Source organism: Eretmochelys imbricata, chromosome 14 (genome assembly GCF_965152235.1).
Source record: "Eretmochelys imbricata isolate rEreImb1 chromosome 14, rEreImb1.hap1, whole genome shotgun sequence".
NCBI lineage: Eukaryota > Metazoa > Chordata > Testudines > Cheloniidae > Eretmochelys > Eretmochelys imbricata.
The window spans coordinates 53,135,343-53,147,351 of NC_135585.1; the positions used below are offsets into that span (position 1 = coordinate 53,135,343).

The 12,009-nt window shown below is 51.8% G+C and overlaps 1 protein-coding gene across 3 annotated transcripts in view; it reads left to right on the top strand.

Annotated features, from left to right (window-relative positions):
- The window catches only part of LOC144274559 (C-type lectin domain family 2 member D-like), a 29,960-nt gene that overhangs the window by 12,045 nt on the left and 5,906 nt on the right, over positions 1 to 12,009 (top strand). For 2 of the 3 annotated variants that reach the window (XM_077833437.1, XM_077833438.1), the window contains exons 5-7: positions 1,349 to 1,495; positions 6,172 to 6,399; positions 11,340 to 11,456. In XM_077833437.1, the coding sequence (XP_077689563.1) occupies positions 6,321 to 6,399; positions 11,340 to 11,456 (196 nt within the window). In that variant the 5' untranslated portion in view covers positions 1,349 to 1,495; positions 6,172 to 6,320. Of the gene's footprint in view, positions 1 to 1,348; positions 1,496 to 2,876; positions 2,977 to 6,171; positions 6,400 to 11,339; positions 11,457 to 12,009 lie in introns of those variants that run through there. The other variant, XM_077833436.1, reaches the window with a different exon arrangement.

Genomic DNA, 12,009 nt, shown 5'->3' on the forward strand with positions numbered 1-12,009 from the left:
TGCCTCCCCGGAGCACCAGTCACCACTGCCTAGCCCTATGGCCTACACCAAGGGTCTAAAACTCGCAGCCTGCGGGCCATCTGCGGCCCGCGAACCTCCCCAGTGTGGCCCACGGGGCTCCAGCAGTTTTGGGGCCAGTCTCTCCCTTGGCCCCACCTACTGCCCCCGGGCGCTCCCACCCCCCAGGTGATTTAAAATGGCCCAGGGCCCTGGCAGCGCAGTGGAGCAAAGTGGCATCTGCCTGCTCCTCCCTGCGGCCCCGTGGTGGGGAGTGGAGGGCTGTCCCTCCGAACGCTGCCCCCGCCCGAAGCGCCCCTGCAGCCAATGGGAAGCTGCAGGGGCGGTGCCTGGGGGCAGCAGTACATGGAGGCCCCCCAGCCCGCCCCGCCTTGGTGCCCCACGTAAGCGACGCACCCCCCCAACCCCCTCCCAGAGCCTGCACCCCCTCCCCACACACCCCAAACTCCCTCCCAGAGCCTGCACCCTCTTCCCACACATCCCCTCCCATCCACAAACTCCTTCCCAGAGCCTGCACCCCTCCCCCTGCCCCAGCCCAGAGCCTGCACCCAGCACCCAAACTCCCTCCCAGAGCCTTAGGCAGGTGGGGGGTGGAGTTTTTTTGGGGGGGGGGCGGGTTATTATTGGCTCCGCTGGGGGGATTTGAGGACTGGCACTGGTCCCAAGGTAAATTGAGTTTGAGACCCCTGGCCTACACCATGTAAATAAGAGTGTTTTCCTTTGTCTCAGTTCCTAACCCAGAAGGAGAACTGCCTGTCTCACTTTACTGTTCTATATTGATGCTCTTCACTGTGGTGAAGAGGCACCTTCCATGTACAATCAATAGCTAAGCCCCTAGTGGTCTTCATGGTGTCTCTGGCACGTCTTTCTTTTCTGGGTAAAAGCTCTGCTTAGAGTAAGGTGTTCAGAGTTTGGGGGCTGGTTGGCTGACTTGTGTCAGGGTCTTTGTGAAGTTGGGGAGCATTAGGGCAGATGGAGGCATTCATGCTCTGAGTATCAATCTTGTAATGGGGAAAGGCGTTTTTGAAAAGGAACTTTTGGCCCCCATTGTTACCCAGATGTTTTGTAACAGGGCCAGGTTCTTTGACTGGCTACCAGCATCTATTGTCTGGGGAATAACCTCCCTCAGTCCACCAGGTAAACAGAAGACTTAACAAGGAAATATCTTCCAAAACAAACAGGGCTTATTTAGAGAACTTAACAATACCAGGGAATGCAAAGGGGAAAGGAAAATAAAAACAGTAAATAACTCAGTGGTTTGCCCCAACAGTGGGCCTGAAGCCAGGTCCCCAAACAGCCCTTGGCAATAACCAAAAGTTTGTACTTGCAGGTCCTCAACGAACCAAGGTCCCAACGGACCCACGGGATGATGATGGACACAGAAGCGGTCGTCTGCGACTGGGCTTGGTGGATCCTGGACCTACCACTGCCTCCAGCGATTGCCGGGGACAGGAGATCAGGAGCACAGGAACAGATGGTAAGTTCACTAGGTGACACACAACAAGTCAGTCAGTCCCAGGTGAGGATGCTCTGTGGTGAAGGAAACCTCCTGAAGCTGGCACAAATAGTCCGTTACTGGCTGCCTCGCTAACGGACAGCAACTGCTGACGGGCACGCAGCCCTTATAAAAGGTTCTGTGTTGTGAAAGTTCCTCAGAGCCTGTCCCTTCTGGAAAGTTCCTAGAAAGATATAATTACTGGAAGGGACCTCGAGAGGTCATCGAGTCCAGTCCCCTGCGCTCATGGCAGGACCAAGCTCCAAGTCCTTTCCATGTGCCATACACACAACAGCATCAACAACATTCATAAACATGAAAATAAACACAAGGGAAACAGCCCCACCCCCATCAGAGGGTCTGGGTGTCTCCCATGTAAAAGCAATAGTAGTTTTGAAGCCCCTTGTGGTCTTCCTGGATTCCATAAGAACATAAGAGCAGCCAGACTGGGTCAGACCAAAGGTCCATCTAGCCCAGTATCCTGTCTCACCAGTGCCAGGTGCCCCAAAGGGAATGAACAGAACAGGGAATCATCCAGCGATCCATCCCCTGTTGTCCATTCCCAGCTTCAGGCAAACAGAGGCCAGGGACACTATTCCTGCCCATCCTGGCTAATAGCCAGTGATGGACCTGTCCTCCAGGTACTTATCTAGTTCTTTTTTGAACCCTGTTAAAGTCATGGCCTTCACAACATCCTCTGGCAAGGAGTTCCACAGATTGACTGTGCCTTGGGTGAAGAAAAACTTCCTTTTGTTTGTTTTAAACCTGCTGCCTATTTGTTTCATTGGGTGACCCCTAGTTCATTGACACTCCCACCCTGACTTCATTGACACTCCCACCCTGACTTCATTGACACTCCCACCCTGACTGTTAGTTTTTTTTTTAAAAATGGCGCTGCACACAGTGGCAAGTTTCAGAGTAGCAGCCATGTTTAGCATACACATTGTAAGGAGAGTGATCACTTTAGATAAGCTATTACCAGCAAGAGAGAAAACCTTTTGAAGTGATAAACACCCACTTTTCATGGTCTGCGTGCATAAAAACATCCTCACTGCATTTTCCACTTTTATGCATCTGATGAAGTGAGCTGTAGCTCACGGAAGCTGATGCTCAAATAAATTGGTTAGTCTCTAAGGTGTCACGTCCACTGTGGCAAGTTCTCTAAAAACATCTGCTCAGTGACCCCCCAAGGTCTTTCTTGAGCCCCAACAGCTAATTGACACCCCTTCTCGCCTACGCCGAGCTGGGGTTGTCTTTTCCCACCTGTCCCCTTCCCGCAGAGACCCCCCTCTTTGGCTGGGGGGCGGAATCCGTCAGCACTTCCCGGATCCCAGTAGGGCACGGGGTCCTTGCTGCGGGCGCTGATAGGCCCCACGTCACGCCCGCGGGGCGGGGTCGCCGTCTCGGGGCTGATCCCGCAGGTGTTTGCGCCGCGCCGAGCTCCGCCAGGCTTCGGCTCTCAGGTGAGGGCGGCGCGTGTGCCCGAGCTGAGTCCAGGGCTGCGGACACCCCCCCCCCCTCCACGGAACCTCTGGCTCGGGCTTTTGGTGCCCCCCCCCACCCCCGCCTGCTGCTGGGAGCCGCGGGGCAGGGGCCGGGGCATGGGCCGCAGGGGCCGGTTCCCCGGTTGGGGGGTGGGGGTGCAGCAGGGCCCGGCCGGAGACGGGGGAATGGGAGGCTGCAGCAGCTGGCGGCCATTTCCCCCCCACACACACACACACGGCGGCAGGGAGCGGGAGGAGGAGACGCGCTTTGGGGGGGCCCCCGGGATTTCCAGAGCAGCAGCGGCCCCTGGTGCGGGAGGGGAGCAGCCCCCGGGAGCTCGGAGGGTGGGAGCAGCCCTGGGGCTGTAGCCCTGGGTGTGCGGAACCAGGTGCAAACAGCCCCCCCCCCCCGCCCCCCACCACCTGCACGACGGACTTGGGTCCCCTCCCCAGCCCCACACAGTCCGGTGGGGTTGGGTCCAGGGTCCCAGCTGCTGCCCGGCCCCCCCACCCAGCCCTCTGCAGGTCAGGAGCCTGCTCTAGCTCCGACCCCCTGCTGAGGGGCACCCGGACTTTTATCGGTCTGGTCGGTGCTGCCCACCCCAGCTGCCAGGGTCCCTTTTCCACCAGGAGTTCTGGTGGGAAACTGGATGCCTGACAGTCTTATGGCGAGGTAAGAAAAAAGGGTTATCAAAACAAGTTTTGCATTTAAACCTGATGACTTAAAACAGTGCTTCTCAACCAGGGGTCCGGGGCCCCCAGGGGAGCCTCAAGCAGGTTTCATGGGGCTGCCAAGCAGGGCCGGCATTAAATTTGCTGGGGGCCCAGGGCAGGGAGCCGAAGCTCCACCCCATGGGGCTGAACCCTGAGGCCCCGAGCCTCGCCACTTGGGGCTGAAGCCGAAGCCTGGGCAACTTAGTTTCATGGGGGCCCCTGTGGCATGGGACCCCGGGCAATTATGTTGTTTGCTACCCCTAATGCTGGCCCTGGCTTTTATATGCAGAAAAAAGGAGTTTTTGTGGCACAGGTAGGCCTTGGAGGTTTTCACAGCGTGTTCTGGGGGCCTCTGAAAGAAAAAGGTTGAGAACCCCTGACTTAAAAGTCCTGTATCCTGGTGATGACCAGGGATCGTAGGTAATAATACAAACAGAAGAGCCCTTGTCTTCTATATAGGCCCTATGAGGGCATTCGGAAAGTCAACGCAACTGTTTGTGGCTATAGCCGAACGCATGCAAGGCCAGTTTACTCACAGTGCATTTCCTCCTGGACGACAGCTTGCATCCGTGCTTGCTGTGATCGGATGGAAGTTCCCCCACCTCTTCAGCTGCATTCCTGGCTCATGTTCCGCTTCGGGAAATCTGCAGGGCGGCGACGTGGTCTTCTGTTCACACCTTCACGTCGCACTGCGCCATTGTCCATTAAGCTAGGGGTGACGTTGCGTTCGAAACAGTAGTTCTTCAGTCAGTGACACGTTGTCTCTGACCCCACTTCTGAGGTAGGGCTTAGGATTCACCTAACTGGAATTGATATGAGCAACTGTAAGCCACACACCTTCTGGGTGTGGTGTACTGTCCCATGTAGTGACACAGAGACCACTTACAGAGAGAGGTCAAATGAGGAGAGGCTGAGGGAAATGGGATTGTTTAGTCTGCAGAAGAGAAGAATGAGGGGGGATTTGATAGCTGCTTTTCAACTACCCGAAAGTGGGTTCCAAAGAGGATGGATCTAGACTGTTCTCAGTGGTAGCAGATGACAGAACAAGGAGTAATGGTCTCAAGTTGTTACGGGGGAGGTTTAGGTTGGATATTAGGAAAAACTTCCTAACTGTGAGGGTGGTTAAGCACTGGAATAAATTGCCTAGGGAGATTGTGGAATCTCCATCATTGGAGATTTTTAAGGGCAGGTTAGACAAACACCTGTCAGGGATGGTCACTCTAGGTGCTTGGTCCTGCCATGAGTGCAGGGGACTGGACTAGATGACCTCTCGAGGTCCCTTCCAGCCCTATGATAAATTTATCATCAGAGGAAGTGGGCTCCAGCCCATGAAAGCTTTTGCCCAAATAAATGTGTTAGTCTTTAAGGTGCCAGAGGACCCCTTGTTGTTTCCACCTAACATGCTGGCTCCCCGTTGATGTTATAAGCACATGTGTGCCTCAGTCAGCTTCGTGGATCACAATGGTGTTCCTTGGATTTTCTAGCCACCTAAAAGCTAGGAGCTGTGATGCAGTGCTTGAGTCCTTTGTGGCTCCCACGCCACCTTCGTTAAGACTTTTGAGCAGTGGTCCTCAACCTATTTACCATTGTGGGCTGCATCCAGTACGTGTATGGCCCTGCTGAAGTCTCATGGGCTGTAGCTGCGTGCTGATTGGGCCGCAGGTTGAGAACCATGGCTATTGAGCTCACCTTTTTTTCATCCATAGATTAGAAGGGCAAAACAAGCTTTGCTGCTTTTTCAACTCCCAATCGGTTTCTTTGAATAAACTGAAAAGAAGAGAATACTCTCTGTACCTGCATTAGAGGCTACTGCTGTCCAAAGCTGCTTTAACAAACTATCACCAGTGCGTAGCCAGTGACTGGCACCCGCTCAGCGGCTTGACTTTCTTCAAGACTTCATCAGCAAACGTGTTCTGCTGGAATAGTATTCTTTTTAATTAAATGTAAATTATTTTAATTGGATTATAGTAAATTTAGGCCTTAACATAGGTTGTTATAATAAAAAAAAAGTTTAATTTTAAGTTGGGGTTTATTTAAAAAAAAGTATTTAAATAAAAACACCAAATTTTAAACCACTGATTTTTATGCAATCTCAGGGTTGGGGAGGCTGAGTCCTGTGTCTGTGCCCCTCCCAAACTCCTTCCCCTCCACCTCCCTAGAGTTGCCAGTGTAGGGGGAGGCATTACACACAGTTCTGTATTGTGCACACTTGCCTTTTATGTCTGGAGTGTGCACATCCCTGTCTGCACCCCATCCAGCCTCAGTGCATCCCTCCCCTGCTGAATTTGGAGGGGGAAGGATGAGAGGAAATGGGAAATCTTCAGTGAGGGGCTTGATGACACCGGAGGGTATTGGTGACTACGCTGTTCTTACCTCTGGGGTTTGTTCTGAGGGATGGGGGAATGGGACGCCATAAACAAACCCACTGACCCTTGTGTTGTCCTGACTGTGTCATTTCAGGTTCTAGGTCAGCCGGGAGGGGAGCCAAAGCCGTGGAGGATTGTGTAGCTGACTCTGCCACGGCTGCATGAAGCTGGTTCTTGCTGCTGGTGAGAGGGGTCCAAGTTGATGAGAGTCTAGCACCCACCACTGCCTCACTGAGAGGAGAGATGAGGGAGGGAGAGGAAGCAGATCCCTCTGAGCAGCCTCTTAACGGCTCCAGAGACTTGAAGAGCAGAGGAAAACCAGGTAACTGGAGTTTTCCTGCCTAGCAACAGGCTGAAGAGAGATGCTGACTTTCAGTGGTGGGTGTAACTGCCCCCCCCATCCCACCCCGGTGTGGCAGGGGCTGTATTCCTTCAATGGACTCCGCTTGTTTCCTGCCGCTGCTCTCTCGTGTGGTTGTTGTTACACGTGCATTTTTAGGACGGCACATGTTGTCAAGGTTCCTACCCCACTCTGAACTCTCGGGTACAGATGTGGGGACCTGCATGAAAGACCCCCTAAGCTTATTCTTACCAGCTTAGGTTAAAAACTTCCCCCAACGTACAATCTTTGCCTTGTCCTTGAACCGTATGCTGCCACCACCCAGTGTTTTAAAGAACAGGGAAAGAGCCCACTTGGAGACGTCTTCCCCCAAAATATCCCCCCCAGGAAAGGGGGTGTAGGGCTTGGGAAGGCTTGATAAGAATCCTCACCAATTGGTACAGGTGAACACAGACCCAAACCCTTGGATCTTAAGAACAATGAAAAAGCAATCAGGTTCCTAAAAGAAGAATTTTAATTAAAGAAAAGGTAAGAGAATCACCTCTGTAAAATCAGGATGGTAAATACCTTACAGGGTAATCAGATTCAAAACATAGAGAATCCCTCTAGGCAAAACCTTAAGTTACAAAAAGACACAAAACCAGGAATCTACATTCCCTCCAGCACAGCTTATTTTACCAGCCATTAAACAAAAGGAAATCTAATGCATTTCTAGTTAGCTTACTTACTAACTTAACAGGAGTTGTGAGGCTGCATTCCTGATCTGTTCCTGGCAAAATCATCACACAGACAGACCAAACCCATTGTTCCCCCTGGGCTCCAGATTTGAAAGAATCTTGTCCCCTCATTGGCCATTTTGGGTCAGGTGCCAGCGAGGTTACCTTAGCTCCTTAACCCTTTACAGGTGAAAGGATTTTGCCTCTGGCCAGGAGGGATTTTCTAGCACTGTATACAGAAAGGTGGTTACCCTTCCTTTTATATTTATGACAACATGGTCTATCCCTTTTGGCTCACATCTCCGTGGATACCTCCTGTCACTGCCCTTTCCTTCCATTTGTTTGAAAGGGTCAGATCCTCCCTTCCGTGTGTGAGCAGCAGGCAGGCTGAGGTGTGCACACTCCTAACACACGCAGAGCCCTGCCTCTGTGCAGGGCAAGGAACAGGTGTAGCTGCCTGTGGCCACAGCACATTCACTTGTGTTTTGCCAGTGCGCTTACTGTGCCCTCAGATGTGGCTCTGGGCACTAGGGAAGAGGATTTGCTAAGACTGAACTCCCACAGGGGTTTTGTGGATTCACTCTCCGTGGTACATAGGCTCTCTTCCAAATTTCCTGCCAACCTTTGGTTATTAATTATGGCAATTCTCTGGCTATTCTTTTTATCCATATAAATGGTTAATCTCTTTTTTAACTTTCCTAAATTCTTGTTCTCAATTTCCTGTGGCAGTGAGTTAGAATCATAGAATTTTCAGATTGGAAGAGACCTCAGGAGGTTCTAGTCCAATCCCCTGCTCAAAGCAGGACCAACACCAACTAAATCATCCCAGCCAGGGCTTTGTCAATCCGGACTTTAAAAATCTCTAAGGATGGAGATTCCACCGCCTTCCTAGGTAACCCTCCAGTGCTTCACCACCCTCCTAGTGAAATAGTGTTTCCTAATATCCAACCGAGACCTCGCCCACTGCAACTTGAGACCATTGTTCCTTGTTCTGTCATCTGCCATCACAGAGAACAGCCTCGCTCCATCTTCTTTGGAACCCCCCTTCTGGTAGTTGAAGGCTGCTATCAAGTTCCCCCCTCACTCTTCTCTTCTGCAGACTAAATAATCCCAGTTCTCTCAGCCTCTCCTTGTAAGTCATGTACTCCAGCTCCCTAACCATTTTTGTTGCCCTCCGTTGGACTCTCTCCAATTTGTCCACATCCTTTCTGTAGTGGGGGGACCAAAACTGGACGCATTATTCCAGGTGTGGCCTCACCAGTGCCAAATAGAGGAGAATAATCACTTCTCTTGATCTGCTGGCAATGCTCCTACTAATACAGCCCAATATGCCATTGGCCTTCTTGGCAACAAGGGCACACTGCTGACTCATATCCAGCTTCTTGTCCACTGTAATCCTGAGGTCCTTTTCTGCAAAACTGCTGCTTAGCCAGTCGGTCCCCAGCCTGTAGCTGTGCATAGGCTTCTTCCATCCTAAGTGCAGGACTCTGCCCTTGTCCTTGTTGAACCTCAGATTTCTTTTGGCCCAATCCTCCAATTTGTCTAAGTCACTCTGGAACCCATCCCTACCCTTCAGCATATCCACCTCTCCCACCAGCTTAGTGTCATCTGCAAACTTGCTGAGGGTGCAATTCATCCCATCACCCAGATCATTAATAAAGATGTTGAACAAAACCAGCCCCAGGACTGACCCCTGAGGCACTCTGCTTGATACCAGTAGTCAACTAGACATCAAGCCATTGATCACTGCCCATTGAGCCTGACAGTCTAGCCAGCTTTCTGTCCACCTCATAGTCCATTCATCCAATCCATACTTTAACTTGCTGGCAAGAATACTGTGGGAGACCGTATCAAAAGCTTTGCTAAAGTCAAGATATATCACATCCACCGCTTTCCCCATATCCACAGGCCAGTTATCTCATCATAGAAGGCAATCAGGTTGGTCAGGCATGACTTGCCCTTGGTGAATCCATGTTGACTGTTCCTGATCACCTTCCTCTCCTGAAAGTGCTTCAAAATGGATTACTTTAGGACCTGCTCCATGATTTTGCCAGGGACTGAAGGGAGGCTGACCAGTCTGTAGTTCCCTGGGTTCTCTTTCTTCCCTTTTTAAAATATGGGCACCATATTTGCCTTTTTCCAATCGTCTAGGACCTCTCCTGATCGCCATGAGTTTTCAAAGATAATAGCCAATGGCTCTGCAATCACATCAGCCAATTCCCTCAGCACCCTTGGATGCATTAGATCAGGACCCATGAACTTGTGCATGTCCAGCTTTTCTAAATAGTTCTTAACCCATTCTTTCACCACTGAAGGCTGCTCACCTCCTCCTGTAGCAGATCAACAACTCACCGCAGTGGCACCTCCTGCTGGTTGCCTCAGGAATTAGCTCTTTTCTAGCACTTGGAGTGCCCCCTGCTGGCTGGTGTCTTGCCTGCCTCAGGCCCCGGGTCCCTCCTGGACCCTGGTGCCCCTTACCTTGGGGTTCTACCCCCAGCAGTACCCCCACACTCTGGGTCTCTCCTCCCAGGGGAACCCCCAACCCTCTATACCTACCTTGCCTCAGTGGCTACTGCCAGTTGTCATCTAGCCCCTGTTCTCTGGGGCAAACTGCAGTCTGTAATGGCCACTCATCATTGGCAAGGGGCTTGGACCAGCTGCCTCTGCCTGTACCTCTGCAGCCCCAGTACCTGCTTTGGCCTTTAACAAGGCCTCAGTCTGGGGAGTTGCCAGGCTGGAGCTCCCTAGCACTTCTTGCCCTTCCTCTGGTCCAGTACTCCAAGGCTGGAGTAAGACTGACCCAGCTCCTCCCTTAGCCCTTCTTATACTGGCCCAGCCGGGTCCTGATTGGCTGCCTCCAGCCCGCTCATGATTGGCTCTCAGCCCCAGTGCTCTCTAAGGGCTGGCCTTTAACCCTTTCAGGGCGGGAGCAGGGTGACTGCCCCGCTACACCTCCCCATACTGTGTTGCCTGGTGCAGCAGTCTGAGAGCTGACCTTTTCTGCTTCAAAAAAAAAAAAAAAAGGCTGAGGCAAAAAAAGTATTGAGTACTTCAGATTTTTCCACATCATCTGTCACTATGTTGCCTCCCCCATTCAGTAAGGGTCCCACACTTTCCCTGACCACCTTCTTGTTGCTAACATACCTGTAGAAACCCTTCTTGTTACCCTTCACATCCCTTGCTAGCTGCAACTCCAATTGTGTTTTGTCCTTCCTGATTACACCCCTGCAGGCTCCACAGTCTAATTATATGTTGCTTGGAAAAAATAGTTCCTTTCCCACCTTTTTAATCTCACTGAATGTCCCCTTGTTCTTGTGTTATGAAAAGAGATCACTGGGAAGGAGTGAACTACCCCGTTAAGGGACAGGCAGGAGGCTACAGCTGGGACAGCCTGGGGTGTAATCAAGACAGCCGTGCCCCCGCCATAGGCCTGTGCTTTATAAAGAGAAAGAGGGAGCTGAAGGAGAGAGGGGAATAGAAGCTAGGCAGGCTGCAGCAGTGGTTGTTTCTCTCAGGCTCTAGGAGACCAACCTCATGAGACTTGGTTTCACAGATTAACTCTGGGATCCATGACGCAGGGTCCTGAGGTGAGCGCCGTATGAACTGTTTGTTGTAATTGACCCTGTCCTGAAGCCTTATTGAAAAGGGAAGTGCTATTTTCTTAATTAGTATTGGCATCTCTTTGCCCTGGGCTGTTAACGCAAACCTGCTGCTGCCAATCAAGGGAAATTGTGGGATGCACCCACAGTGCCACACCAGGCCACACGTGGGTGTGCAGGGACTGCCCACACCTTTACCAACAAAAGCTCCCAGCTACCTTCTGTCCCATCTTGTATTGCATAGACAGTTTATCCTGGTCCCTCTCATTTACCTCCTCTCCATGGCAAAACCATTCCAGGCTTGTCAATCTCTTGTGGTAGTTTCTCCAGGCCCTTGATCATTCTCCAACCTCCTCCGAATCCCTCTGAATTCTGCATGGTCCTTTCTGGGGATTAATTGGTTAATTAACCACATAGTGGTGTTTGCAGGAGCGATGTTCTCCTTCACAGTCTGGATGGGAGTTCGAGTTAATATTTGTGTCCAGAGCTGGGACAGAACCATTTTAGAAATCAAAATAAATACCTGGTGTGTGTCAGATCAGAGCCTGATGGCAAACAATTCTGGTTTCCGTAGCCCCAGGAGCATTAACGGGTTTTTATCTTCCAGATGATCCAGTTTACGGCAACTTGAGGAAAGCGGCTTTATCTGAAGGTCGAGCTGTATTCATTGCCATAGTCATGGTCTTGGTGGTAATCACCATTGCTTTAGCAGCAGCTTTGGGAGGTAAGTTCAGTCTCTGAGTGTGGTTCTCTCTGATGGTTCAGTTTCTGAGTGTGGGGGAGTTTGTTATCCTTAGTGGCTCACAACTCTGTGTTCTCCTCCTCGCCTCACTGCTTTAGCAGTCAGGTCAGACAGGATTCTCTCTAGGCTCTTTTATGGTGTCCGTCACTGAGAGCATCATAACATTGATGGATTTCTCCTCACAGCCCCTGTGAGGCAGGGATGTGTCCTTGTCCCCATTCGGTGGCGTGGGAGCCAAGGCACCGGGGCTGGTTCCACAGGGTGCTAAGGCACCGAAGTCCCAGTTTCAGGCACCCCTGTGATCTGCCAACCCCCTGCCCGGCTGCCACTGAACCCTGGGGGTGCCTACCTGGCTTACCTGGGGATGGTGCTTTTGCTGTAGAAGTTCCATGAGCTGCTGCTTGGCCCTCGACACCCAAGGCCTGTCTTACCTGTGGGGTGGGATTGGGCAGGTGTGCTTAGGCTGCCTGCCTCTGTGAAACAGGTGCGGGGCAAGGACCCTCCCACCTTAACCCTGCCCCAGTGGTTAGGGCCC